Genomic DNA, 13,868 nt, shown 5'->3' on the forward strand with positions numbered 1-13,868 from the left:
GCAAATATCACAATGAAGTCATGTATGGCATAATTGACGTCCGCCTCGTAACATTAAGCTTATTTTCAAATGACACATCAACCTTATTCATTCGTGCTTCGCCTATGATTGATTCCCAGTGTAAGTGCGATCTGCTACCATTTTTTGTTCTTAGAAACAACTTAAATGCCAAAGCGAGACCCTCAATTACAACGTGACATTGTGATCTTTTACCAATTTGCGGCCATATTGTAACAATACAGTACTAGTGCGGTATTAACAAATACTTCAATTATCTGCAGTATTACCAAACCGTTCCTTTTTCTCTCGCTCGTAGTACCTCAGCCGTGTTACATCGAACGTCCATCCCCCGAGCGATGCTATTTCAGTTTTCCAAGTTTAGGTTGCAAGACAACATCAGGCCGTGACGATTGCACAGTAATATTTGAGGAAAAAAATCATGTGCCATGTTCGCGTACCTTCGCCAGAATTAGAATTGGTGCAAGCACAATGAGCGAGAAAGAAGGAGCAGTACTAATACCATTCCATGTGCGGCCCCGTATTGAATTCACTTGATAAACTACCCTGTCAGGTAGTTCCGGACCTTTGTACTCTTGACCCGTGCTGACTTATGCATTTGTGATATTAGACATATATCCTTTCTGTAAAACACGGATATACAATGCGAACTCAAAAATCTCAAATTCTCGAGGTTTACGGAGCGACACTCGCTCCGTAAACCTCGAGAATTTGAAACCTCTTCGATAATATACACGTCCGCCGGATAGTGAGCAACTGACTTTGTCTTTTTTTCTGTTTTCTTGTGACATGACTCGTTCGTATTTCATAGCTAGGTAGTTCTAAAATATTTGCTTCGCCACATGGTTTCATATATAGAGTACATTTCATGTTTTAAAGGCGTTCCACGTCGCTTGTGCATCCTTTATAGTTGCGGTTCGTAACAGGCTTGTGTTGCAATAATTAATTAGCCATCAATGTAAAAAATTGATCACAACCTACTTTTTGTTCAGTTTGTGGTCTACCCCAAAAACGTCCCGAAACAATCAGCATGTGATCATATGAAGTAGCCTGTGAAAGCTTGAAGCCAGTGAACAAGAACTTGAAATATGCGTTCTCAGGTCATTGATTGCAACTACAAAATTGTTTATTGTACACATCAGACAATACTGCGCACAGCACGCATATTTCATATGTGCATTCTCTCCTTCACTCTTATTCTATACACAAGCGCGCGCACACACTGGTCTTTGAGCTTATGATGATGCATGCCAGCCGTGAACGTTCGCGCGCACTCATTCTAGCGTGGAAGTCGTTGTTGACGTGTCTTCCGCAAACTCGGGTGGCTTATACGTGTCAGCAAAGTCCCTGAGCGGGAACTCGTGCAACGCCTGCTTGTCCTGAAGTTCGTGCGCGCCCCCGGCGCTCTCCGGAGTTCGGGCCGCGGCTTGCCGCACGCGAGGGTCGCTGCTGAACAAGCTTGGAATCCTGTCAAGCGGAAGAAGCTTTGTCTCGGGCAATAAAAATATCAGCACCAGTAGTGAAACGCCTGCTGAGGCACCAGCCACCGCGAAGTACACAACCTGGAAAGGTGGAAACACCAGTCATGGTGTCACATTAAGACGAAAAATTTTGATCTCTCGTACTCACGTCTATGCTACCACGCCCCGATAAGTTCTAGCTCTACTGTCTCTCCTAACACTATCGCGTGAATCACGTGAATACCGAGAGATAGTAAAAATAACAACAACAAAGCAAACGAAAAGAACCTGACTGATTCTCCTAAAAGGAATTGGTATAACACGGAAGTGAAACGTGTTTTAAAGTGATAGTTGAGCGTTTGTTACGCACTGTTTTAACGACAACAAATGTAAAAGTAACATTAAGAACGATAAGCAGGTCGACAAGCAAAAAGCACGCACGAAATTAGCATAGACAAGACAAGCGCCGAATAACAACTTTCACAGCGCGACACTTGAAGAGCGCTGTTAAAACGAAGACGCATCCAACGAGCGCACAAGTATACAAACAACAAGCACGAACAACTATCACAATCATTCCTGCGTCATGTGTCAGCAGCATGCTCTTTTCATAAACGGGACTTTGGTAGCGTACGTAGTGACCTTCATCCTCTCCCGGTTTACGAGTCTGTTTATAGGCTGCCTCTCCGTGGAGGCGGCGCTTCGTGGAGGCGCCGACCTTATAGTGCGGCCAACGCAAGCCAACATCTCGCGCCATCTCGGAATCGATAACTAAAATGCGCTAAATTTTCGAAGCGCTGAGAACTGTGAAACGGTTTAAGGTGTATCTAAATAACTTGATATTAGCATTCTTGCCAACGTACGCTTTGTGGCGTATTCATTAGCGCCACGCGCTGAGAATCGAGAACTTGCTGGTTTGGTTGCCTGCTTCAGATGCTTACCTTCAGGTTCTTCTCTATCCAATTTCTTAGTATATATATTTTTTGACACGTCACTTTTGTGACGAAAGTACGTTGGTGGAGCCGTGGTGGACTCCGGCACAAAACACTTTCATGGTAAAATTACAGGGTCACGAAACTTGAGACCGAAATTGTCAGAAACCTATCACCAGAGGCATCCACGCCCGCCTACGACTTAAGCGCGACTAGGTGAGGAGGGGAAAAACAACCAAAACTAAAACTCAATATTGGTTTTATTTAAATTGTCATAATTTATTGCATGTAAACATTCACTATAATCTTGCTTTAGGGCACATCTCAGACCTGGCAATCTGGTTAAGTGCCTCAGTTTTTCGTCGAGTGGCATAAGTGGGGAGGGGGGGGTGAGGAGGCGTATCCAAGCAATCTGCTATCAGAACTTGTGTTTACTTCGGCATGTTCTTGGGTTCGGCGCATTGCCAGTTAAACTAGGCATCGCTCGCTTTCGTCGTGGTTTGATTGATTAATTTGTGGGGTTTAACGTCCCAAAACCACCATATGATTATGAGAGACGCCGTAGTGGAGGACTCCGGAAATTTTGACCACCTGGGGTTCTTTAACGTGCACCCAAATCTGAGCACACGGGCCTACGACATTTCCGCCTCCATCGGAAATGCAGCCGCCGCAGCCGGGATTCGAACCCGCGACCTGCGGGTCAGCAGCCGTTTCGTCGTGGTTTAATGTGTACCTCAGCATACCTTCCGTAGTTTACATATTTTGTATGTGCTGTTTACTGGTGTGAAAATTCAGAGCTCAAGTAGATCACAGATTTTGTAGATAGCCACTCCTGTGACCACCGACTTCTTCCGATGGCGCACAGCCGGAGTGCCATCGCCTTTGGTGACGGTAAACGTGACACGCCAAGCAACGACACGATGTACTCTACGGCTGCCAAAGTTGTATTGCATTGGTTTGGGGCAATCGAGCAATGTGAGTATTTATACTATTATGCTATTGTGCTCGTGAACAGTTGCCTCACAACTACCTGTGCAAAGTTTCTCGTGTATATTGTAAGTACGTCACTTGGCTAATAAAATAACTTAGCTTCCTCAACTTTTTTCTTTATTTTCTCTCCCGCATGCCACTAGCGAGGCACAATTAAGGCGCAATAAAAGCACGTAATAATAACGAGCGTAAAAGGTAAGCAACTAAAAAACTTCAACTTTGCGTCAAGTAGAAAAAATGCGCGACGTCGCTACCGCTTCTGGTTCTGATGTCATAATTTTTTTTTAAATTTTGTTTGCTGTTACTTGTCCTTTTCTCACGTAAAAGGTGACAGTGGCAACATGCCGCTGACTGCTGAATTCGTGGGCTATAAGTTACGCTACCATTTTGCTTATACTTTGACACATTCGTGTTAAGAAAGACAAGGCAGAGTCAGTTGAATCGCCACAGGCTCAACCCACTTTAGATTTCACAAAGTATCCTTCCATTTTTAACTATTTCCTAAGAAACGAACTTTGTGTCGAGGAAAGATCGGCCTTCTCTCATACGCCGTTCATCTTTAGCGTTGAAAACATGTAAAGAACAATGAAGTTGCACTCCTAATGACGCATTTCGCTTTTCGAAAAGCTTCACACCTCCTCCTTAAAATGTGCATCTTACTGAGAAACGCAAGCACGGCATTGCGAGATCTTGCTATCACTACTCCAAGCACAAAAGGTGGCACAGCACTACAACCATAAAGATCGAACTTATAACGTTATCTTTATCTAATTGAAATGGCTGGCAGACATCCGTACACAGTTTAGTGACGGTGTCTTATTTTTGAAACAGACGCCCACTGCTTCGCAACGCATGTTGCCTGAAGCAACGCATGTGCCTTCGCACATCACGTAGCATTGCAGCACAGGACGCACAAGGAGAGTGCAAAGGCAGGTTTTCCACGCGGTAGTGTTAAACAGATCGTTCTCCCAGAAATTTTGGCGTCGGAGGCAGCGTCGTTGCTTGTGATCGAAAACTTATCTTGCTCGTGACTGACATAACGAGAAAGATCCAAATAAACTAAATATTAAAATTTTTGGTTGGAGTGAGCATCGAACCAGCGTTGTTTGCGTGGCAAGCAGATGTCCTACTACCCGACCACGTGTCTACTTGGTAATACTGTGAAAATAGCTTCCACTGTTTGAAAATGGAGTGACAGTTACTTTGACGTTTTGTCAACGCCTTTTATACCTGCATCACAATAAAACATGACATAATGAAGTACTAATGCGCAAAACAATCATACAATGCAATCAAGCATGAGAACATGTAATATTTTAAAGCCGGTCTCCGACTATACAAGGCACAGCCCTATTCTCTTACGGCCACGCAGTGGATGCATGACAAGTTCGAAAACCTTTCGTGCACGAAGTGTTTGAAGTACGCACTATAGTACGCACTCACGAAAGGTTCACGTTAAACTCCAAAGGGCGAGGCCTAACGGTCCTCCTAACTTTTTTCTGATATATTCTTGAACTTACGGGTGAGATGGTATCTATTCATTTGCTATGTAATAGCTATGGCTCCGTGTTTTCAAATAAATCCAAAAAAATGCTTTCAGCACCTATAATCCCTCGCGAAACTTGCGGGTAGGAATCTTGAATATTTGGATTTATTTGGTAAATTTGAATTTTCAAAACATTTGCAATTTTCAAAACAGTATTTTCAAAGCTGAGCAATATCAACCCATAGGAGCGCACCTCAATCACCAGCCGCAACTTCGTGAAGTATGCTTGCGTCTTACAACAAACGTCGGTACTGAGATGTCTGCTCGTATGTGTATAGGTTTGGGCGTCCAAACCTTTCAGCTGTCTTCAATTCACTTAGTGTGCTCACATTTTTCGTGTGCAGATACGACATCTAATATTTCCGGGTATCAAGAATAATAGAAGTAACACTAAATCTTTTCATTCTCATTAAAGAAATAATGGAAGCTGAGAGAAAATAATGATTGATTTGTGGGGTTTAACGTCCCAAAACCACCATATAAATATGAGAGACGCCGTAGTGGAGGGCTCCGGAAATTTTGACCACCTGGGGTTCTTTAACGTGAACCCAAATCTGAGTACACGGGCCTACACCATTTCCGCCTCCATCGGAAATGCAGCCACCACAGCTGAGAGAAAATAGCCGAGCAGCAGTTTGGCTTTTTCTTGCTTCTTCAAAGTTGAACTTTGGAAGTTCACAGGAAGTAAAATCAACAGCCTAATAGCATGGTATACAAACAGGAAGCAGAGTTATACAAACAGAAAAGCAGAGTTAAAATTAACAAAGTAACGCATTTTCAACAGAAATGGAATTCATGGAATTCAATGCAACATCTAACAATCCGATATTACACTCCAAGTATAGGAGAATTGGTAATTTACGACAAATAAACTCTGATAGGCCCCGAATATGCTCAGACAAATTGCCCCCACCACTCCGAAGGGAATTGTTAGGGAATGCGAGGAGTTTCTTTATGATTTCTTTACGTATTATTAGTAATGGCGTGAATAATGGCGTGACGGGGATTTGGACCGTAACCTTATGTTTACACTTTCATCCGCCATCGAACGAACGAGAGTGAGGCGCGCTTCACTACATTTATATATACGTACGAGCGAGCGGACGGGAGAGTGGGGTGCAGAAAGGAGAGACAGCGATTGGCGAGAGAAGGAGCTCCACCGAGCTCCCGCGATGCGAGCGCCCTCACACGCCAGAGAGCGCTTTTGGGATGTTAAACCCTACATATCAATCACTCCTCTCCACTCTCACCCCGCTACTCCACCAACGCCCCCTGCTTTGGTTGCAAGGGGCGAGGATAGGCGCGCGCCCACAGCTGTTGCTATGGCAGAGGGAGCGAGAGCGGAAAGATATAACTTGGGGGCTCGCGGACGCATGACATAGCCTCACTAAGTATTTCATCGAGTATAAAGCTCTGAAAACACTAAGCATTTCGCGTAGCGCAGTGCTCGCAAGACCTCTGAACCACTCGAACACGAGTGCATGTGTTCGTGTGGTTCAGACTTCATCTTCTAAGTTGTGTGTTATAACGTAAAAATGATATTGGCCTCGAAGACATACCGTGTCACCACCTACGTAGTGACGGCACTCCATAGGAAGTTGGGTAATCATGTCTACTAGAACACCGCATTTCCTGCGCTTTCACTGTGCACACCGTGCGCGCTTCCCTTCGCTTTGAAGCTCAGTGCTCAAAGAAGTGGTAAGACCTTATAATACGGGCAAGCAAACTACGAATCGGTGCATCTGGTGGCGTACTCGTGCCTGATGTGCATCGTAAAATCTCGACAAAGAACTGGTGCAGCCATGGGGGGCAATGCAAGAGGTGTCACAAAAGATAAGCTGCCGTATTCCACAGCTACTACGCAGCAAGGCAAGCGCACGCATCCTATCTGTGACGTCAAAACAATAGCAGCGCTCGCCTCTCTAGAGGAGGCCCTCATGGCCAAAACGCATTCAGCCTTGCAATAAAATTTAAACAGCAGAGTGAGCCATTCCAGTGATTGTGAGGCAAGTGTGGCCTCTCTATTGACTCAAAACGAGGAAAACGGCGTTACCTGATAGGTATCCGAGCGCATGGACCAGCGAAACAGGAAGAACAAGGTCCGGACCCCACTGTACGAAAAGCCAGCCAGAAGACCGTGGCGCCGGGGTGGGAGTAGCTCGGTGCACAATAGAAAGGACACGGGCCCCACTCCTACAGAATTGGCGATCACGGAACAAAGGGCAGCGCACATCACGGCCCGCTCGAAGGTGGCGTTCTCAGTAAGCGACTCGGCGTATATTGTGCGGTTGACGAGATAGGCACTAATCCACAATATTATTGTCAGGGTGACCGAGGAGGTGTAGAGCAGGAACCGCCGACCGAGGCTGTCCATTAGGAATATGATGCCCGGCATGATGGAAATCTGGAAGATGGCCGTTATGAGGTCCTTTTGGCCGAAGAAGATGTCGTTGCTGCCCACAAGGTGGAGCTCTCGGAATTTCCGCACCTGGACACGCGTTAAGTAGAACAGCGGTTCAAGCACATACACTGAAAATGTAAGCATCTAATTAGTTAGGTCACGAAACAAATTGTTTCAGTGCCACCTGTGTGTATGAACGTAAAACAGCCAACAGCCGCCATTTCGCATGAGCAGTGCCGTGTGTTTGGCCAGCGTGTTTACTTCTTGGATCACACATAACGTTCACACCAAAAATGAAACGTCTACCTCATGTTTATGCTTCGTTTGTTGCCATTGCAATAATATTGACACTCTCGGCTGGATTTTGCCGTCGGCGGCGACATCGGCGTCAATGTCATGCACCGTATATGTACACTTATCTGTATAAGTGAAAATGAAAAAAAGAAAAAAATCTATAAAAACACTCCATCAAGCAGAATCAAACGTGGGACCACTGCGTCGTGAAAGCGAGGCCTTAACCACAGAACCACCCTAGAAAACGGTCTTGAATGTTCAAACGGCAAGCAAATTATATTTACCATTTACCGCTGCTGTGTTTGCGGCATTACCAGAAAGATGGCGCAATGAGCGCACGTTGCCACATCGCGCAGCGGCGCCAGCTCTAATCTCCCTTATCTCGTGGTGGCGAGGAGGGGAGGATCGTACGCCTTGGCTGGCCTCGGGCTTTACATGGAACAATTCTGCTGTAGTCATGGGGCGCACAAAGGTCACTGCAATTATTGCAGTCTCCGTTTGCGAAAACCACGCAATTTACAGACTCAGCGAAGTAACAAATAAGACGCTTATTCGCGTGTATCCGTACCTGTGAGTACGTTCCCTGTGTAATTTGTGCGCGAGAAACGCAGGGCACGATTCGATCTGCTTTTCATTCTGCGCGTGACCTTTCAAATTGATGCTATCGCGTTCATTGCTTCGCCCTTGCGGCAAAGGTGTGACTTTTCTTTAAACGCACAAGTGCCGCGTTCCTCCGTACTTTATTATTTCTTTTTACGCACAATGATGACGTATCCTATTATCACTCGAACATTCAAAGGCTTTTTACATTGATGTGAGTGCTTCTGCCACTCGTCTCTGAGGTAACCTGCGACTCCTATTGATTGATTGATTTGTGGGGTTTAACGTCCCAAAACCAACATTTGATTATGAGAGACGCCGTAGTGGAGGGCTCCGGAAATTTAGACCACCTGGGGTTCTTTAACGTGCACCCAAATCTGAATACACGGGCCTACAACATTTCCGCTTCCATCAGAAATGCAGCGGCCGCAGCCGGGAATCGAACCCGCGACTTGCGGGTCCGCAGCCGAGTACCTTAGCCACTAGACCACCGCGGCGGGGCCCTGCGACTCCTATCTTCAGAATATAAATATAGATAAAGAAATACCTTAGTACCACTCCAATACCAAAGCAACAAAGTAAAATTCTGAACACTTGAAATATTCGAAATTGGCAACTCACAATACCGTTTGAAAACACATTCATGGAATTTTGATTTACATCTAAATATACGAACGTGCTTAATACACAAAGCAAGCCACTCGTAACGACCAGTTCTATTTGTCGAGTACTTAAATAGATAGATAGATAGATAGATAGATAGATAGATAGATAGATAGATAGATAGATAGATAGATAGATAGATAGATAGATAGATAGATAGATAGATAGATAGATAGATAGATAGATAGATAGATAGATAGATAGATAGATAGATAGATAGATAGATAGATAGATAGATAGATAGATAGATGGATGGATAGATGGATGGATGGATAGATGGATAGATGGATAGATAGATAGATAGATAGATAGATAGATAGATAGATAGATAGATAGATAGATAGATAGATAGATAGATAGATAGATAGATAGATAGATAGATAGATAGATAGATAGATAGATAGATAGATAGATAGATAGATAGATAGATAGTCTTAGCAATGACACCTTTCTTTAGTACAACAGCGTTGAATCGAGGTCATTACTTCAGAATAAAATAAGCATTGTTAGCATTGTCATAAGCATTGTCATCTTACTCCCGCTGGTCCTCCAAGTGTGCGCAACCAGAACACAAATATAGCGCAAACCATGGCCTTGCATGGTGTTCGGCTGCGCTGTACGCGGATTGCCGAGATGGCGCACTCGTCACCAGTCACAGCGATGCCCAGCAGATCGTAGGCGTGCTGTGCCTCTGTCAAGCGGTCGACCTGCACCAAAGCACGTGGCGAATCCTTCAAGAAATTGAGTTCGGTTATCCCGAATTCTGCAATTACATAGTTAAAAGATGTTATTATGGCTGTTGGCAATTAAAACAGTAAAAGATCCCTGTTTGGCAGCGAAATATTTATTAGCACTAGCAGAAATTGAGTCGGGAGCCATAAAACAAGAGCATACAGAAGTTATTGAAAAAGTGATCACTACCTAGTGAGACACAGATAATACCGACTTATCGGTATTGCGTGAAGCTAGTGACTACCGGTTTGTGTTCGCGACAATACTATAATATTTAGGGAGAAAAGATACATTTTCACTGAATGTCGTTACATTAAGGATTTATCGCCGGCTGCGCGGCCGCATCATTGTGGTAAACTGTTGCTTAACATTGTTAATTGTAAAGCCGTGTTGTCACGGTGTTAAATCTTGCCTGGGCTACTCAATGTAGAGCACTTACGTAGCCAGTGTTGTCGTATGCCATCGTCGTCTGATGTAGCTTGCAGTAAGCTAGCAAAATCGCATAGAGCATAGTCCTGTGTAGCATTCTTAGTATGCGCTTTAGCACTAAGCAGAAGGTTGTTTCCTCGTGTCGGCTTCACGGACAACGAAACTTGAAACTATGATGGGAAAATACTTATGACTAATATGTACAATCAGGTCACAAAAACTCAACAGCTCACAGAGAGCATTACGGCAGTCGTCTCAATAGTGACATCACCCGTTATTCACACTGGACTAACACCGGCGCAAGAACCCGCTTTAGGCTCAGTCGTAGAGAGGGAGACTCTCGATGCGCCAGAAGCAATGACAAGCACTACGTGCAACCCGGAACCTTGAAGCCCTGCCGGGGAGCCTATAAGGTCACACAGCGCGAGCTCAGCGTGCATAGAACTTTTTAGGTGATCGTGATGGCCAACGCACCGATAACACTTCGGCAGTTGAATTGCGGGGCATTCGGTCGTAACTGCCGAGCTTTAGATTACACGATTCAAATTTCTCAATCTAAACCCACTATTCTAGCCACCCAGAAAACGGGCGTGGCAGCAAAGCTTCCCGGTTTTTTTACGTACGTATAATAGAATTTCATCACTGGGCGCTTCTCTCGTCACGGCACGTTTGGTATATAGGTGTCTAACTGCCAATAAAATACACTTAAATTTTCAAGCAATCTCTTATACGTTTGTCAAAATTTTACCAAAACAGCGATTACAACAAACATATATTTTGGATGTCTATAGGCCCCCACGAGATAAGGCCCAAGCTGTAGCCAAACACTTAAAGCCACTAAATAAGTGAACCGAGCACTGCTTGTGGTGCATGGTGATTTTTAATGCTCAGCACTCAGCTTGGGGCTATCTTAAATGCGAAAAGAAAGGCAGAAAGCGCTGGAAGACCGCTCAAGACCTTGTTTGCACCCTTCCCAACGACCCAAAATGCTCCACCCCCATAGGGAACACCGTAAGTGGTGACACTTCACATGACCTGACATTTATTAGAAATAATTTCAAAATCACCTACGAAATTTTAGTAATGAATAAATGTAGGGAAGTGCTCTCTAGACTTTATTCACAATGATCTTCCCCAGTGATTCGAAGCGCACAAGACCTAAAGTAATGCACACTAGATGGAAGATATTTCGGTTCATATATGATCAGCGTGAGCCCCCTGCAATTGCAAGCCTCGACGAGTGGGTGTCCACACTTGTGCCAGATGAAAAAGTTTCACTTCCGAGGTAATGCAGACGAGGATGGTCTGACTACAAAGGCCAAATGAATTAGAAACCTTCACAAGTGGTGGCTAATTAAAAAGCCCACTAAAAGCCTCCGTAAACTAACTGCACAGCTCGAACAAGACATTGAGCAATATTCACAACAGCTAAACCAAGAACATTGGCATCAGCTTTCCGATCACCTCAAATCAACAGGCATCTAGGATATAGAAGTACGTAGTTTTTGCCTAAACATCCCATTGATTCTAACCACACTTAAGCAGCGTCGCAGAAAAACCTTCAGAATATTACACGCTCCTTTCCGGGCAACAACGGTGTGAACATAAAGGAACTTTAGGATCGATACTTTATTCTTTATTCATATCTTTTCGCGCCTCCCACTAACAAAGGAAAAAACAACGAAGAATTTGATCGACAATTTATAGAGTGCGAGGTTCAAGCTCTCTTAATTAAATCAAAACCACGTCAGCCAGTGGTGAGGACAATGTCATCAATAAAATGTTACGCACTCTAAATGACTACTAAACAAAACCCTTCAATACCCACTGAAAAACTGCATCCTATCTACCATATGGAAGTATGCCAAAGTAATCTTTATACCTAAACTTAGCGACAAATCAGACTTGGTAAATATTTGCCTCATTTTTCTAACCTTATGCGTAGTCAAGCTTAAGGAGCATGTCATTTTAGACAAACTAAACAAGTACGCAAAAAGAGAGGGGCTCTTCCCCAATACAGTGATCGGTTTCTGTCTAATCTGTCCACGCAAGATATCATGTGGCAGATACAGTGTTATAACGTATATCCGGGTCCCATTAGAGCCACTTGCACCATTCTTATGCTGGACGTGAGCAAGACTTTAGACAACGTATCCCGAGCGTCCATCCTTGCCAATCTGACACAAATGAATGCAGGAAAGTTCATATCTACCAACATTCCCTGTTTTCCTAGAAATAGAGCGCTGAGGATGTTCATATGGGACATATCAGGAGCGGATATTTTCAATGAAGAACCAGCGAGAACTTTCAGGACGCAGTGTTTTCCCCCGTCCTATTTATTATTACTGTGCGAGCTCTCCCTCCTTTTCTCACTAAAACTTCTTACATAGAGCACTCCATTTACACGGATGACATCACCATCTGGACCGACGATGGTTCTGATGGCGAGATCACTGACACTCATCAGGAGGCCGCCAATGTCGTACAAAATTTTGTTAAGAAAAACGATCTTGCGTGCTCTGCCCAAAATCTTGAACTTCTAGTAATCCACAATAAATCTCACAAAACCTGGGCTGCAGGGGACTCTGCGTTTCTTATTTGCGTGAATATAAATGATAGACTGCTCCCATTTGTGTAAACGAAACGAGTGCTGGGAACGTTAATACAAAAATATACGCATAATTCAGAAGCGATAGCGTGGCTGCAAGCCACGGACCACCAAATATGTGGTCTGCTCCGGTGCGTAGCCAAGAGATATCATGGCATGAAGGAGGCATACTTATCTCGACCGACCACGGCCTTCTTAGAGCCGCAATGTGTACTTCCCGTACTATCGTTTCCGGCTCTCCAACAAAAAATAATAATAGTGTAATACGCATGCGCTGTAAGCAAAAATATACCCAGCTGGGAGGAATGGGAGGATGATGCGCCTGCTCTGCTCTGGTGGCCTCGCTCAAACCAGATTGTACTGGAGCAAATACATTTGTTTTCCACTGTTTTCCTCCGGTGGTCGCCGGACCAAGGAAACCGGAGGAAAACGAGGTAAGTGCTCTGAATTCGCTCCCGTGGTTGCTCCGGAATCGCTCCGTCACATCGCTTTTGCCCCAGTGGATGCTCCCCAATGGCTGCAGCTCATCGCTCAACGGCATCCATTGGCTTTTCGAGAAGTGACGTCGGCAGCCTCACCACCGGGAGGCCGTTTCCCACAGACCAACATGGCTTAGGTCAAGCCGGTGTAGTCAGGATTGTGCAAAGTGTTCAGTCGCGTTCTCGAAAAGGAAATCGTTCTGTGCACTGTCTAGGTATCACAAGTGACTACAAGCAGCAAGGAAGACTGTCATGGACAGAACGGTGTTGTTGAAACTATAGCCATGTGATGGTTCTGGGCAGTGAACGACTTATTGTGATATCGCGAGTGTTGAGCGGCTCGGTCATGGCTGGTGCGGCGAAAGAAAGGTGAGAGAGCTCTTCTTCAAATATCTGTGCTAATCTTCTCAGGTTTTTCCAAGATTGAGAAACATTGGTTCGAGACCAAACAGGTTATCAATGGTAAGCAAGTTTTACAGGATGTAAGTAAATCAGTGGAAATTGTGACAGCGCGTTGTTTGGACCACGTCTATATTTTTTCTAACACAACTGCGGCAATATTATTATCAGCATCGACATTGATAAAATGAATTGCTGATGCTGTCATAAAGAGCCCAAAAATTCGCTCATATTAGTGAAAAAAAAAAGCTTTCAAATGTTTCAGCGGAAGTAGAGCTATCAATTTAGAAATATATGGAAAACGTTCACCAGTTTTT

General features: G+C 44.4%; 1 protein-coding gene across 3 annotated transcripts in view; it reads right to left on the reverse strand.

Moving 5' to 3' along the window:
- Positions 1–1,119: 1,119 nt before the first annotated feature.
- LOC119183264 (uncharacterized) overlaps positions 1,120–13,868 on the reverse strand; it is a 41,349-nt gene continuing 28,600 nt past the window's right edge. For 2 of the 3 annotated variants that reach the window (XM_075890462.1, XM_075890464.1), the window contains 3 exons: positions 9,441–9,611; positions 7,000–7,434; positions 1,120–1,580 (listed from right to left, as the gene is read on the reverse strand). In XM_075890462.1, the coding sequence (XP_075746577.1) occupies positions 1,293–1,580; positions 7,000–7,434; positions 9,441–9,611 (894 nt within the window). In that variant the 3' untranslated portion in view covers positions 1,120–1,292. The remainder of the gene's footprint in view (positions 1,581–6,999; positions 7,435–9,440; positions 9,612–13,868) is intronic. The other variant, XM_075890463.1, reaches the window with a different exon arrangement.

The sequence above is a fragment of the Rhipicephalus microplus genome, chromosome 3 (assembly GCF_043290135.1).
Source record: "Rhipicephalus microplus isolate Deutch F79 chromosome 3, USDA_Rmic, whole genome shotgun sequence".
In the NCBI taxonomy this organism is placed as follows: domain Eukaryota; kingdom Metazoa; phylum Arthropoda; class Arachnida; order Ixodida; family Ixodidae; genus Rhipicephalus; species Rhipicephalus microplus.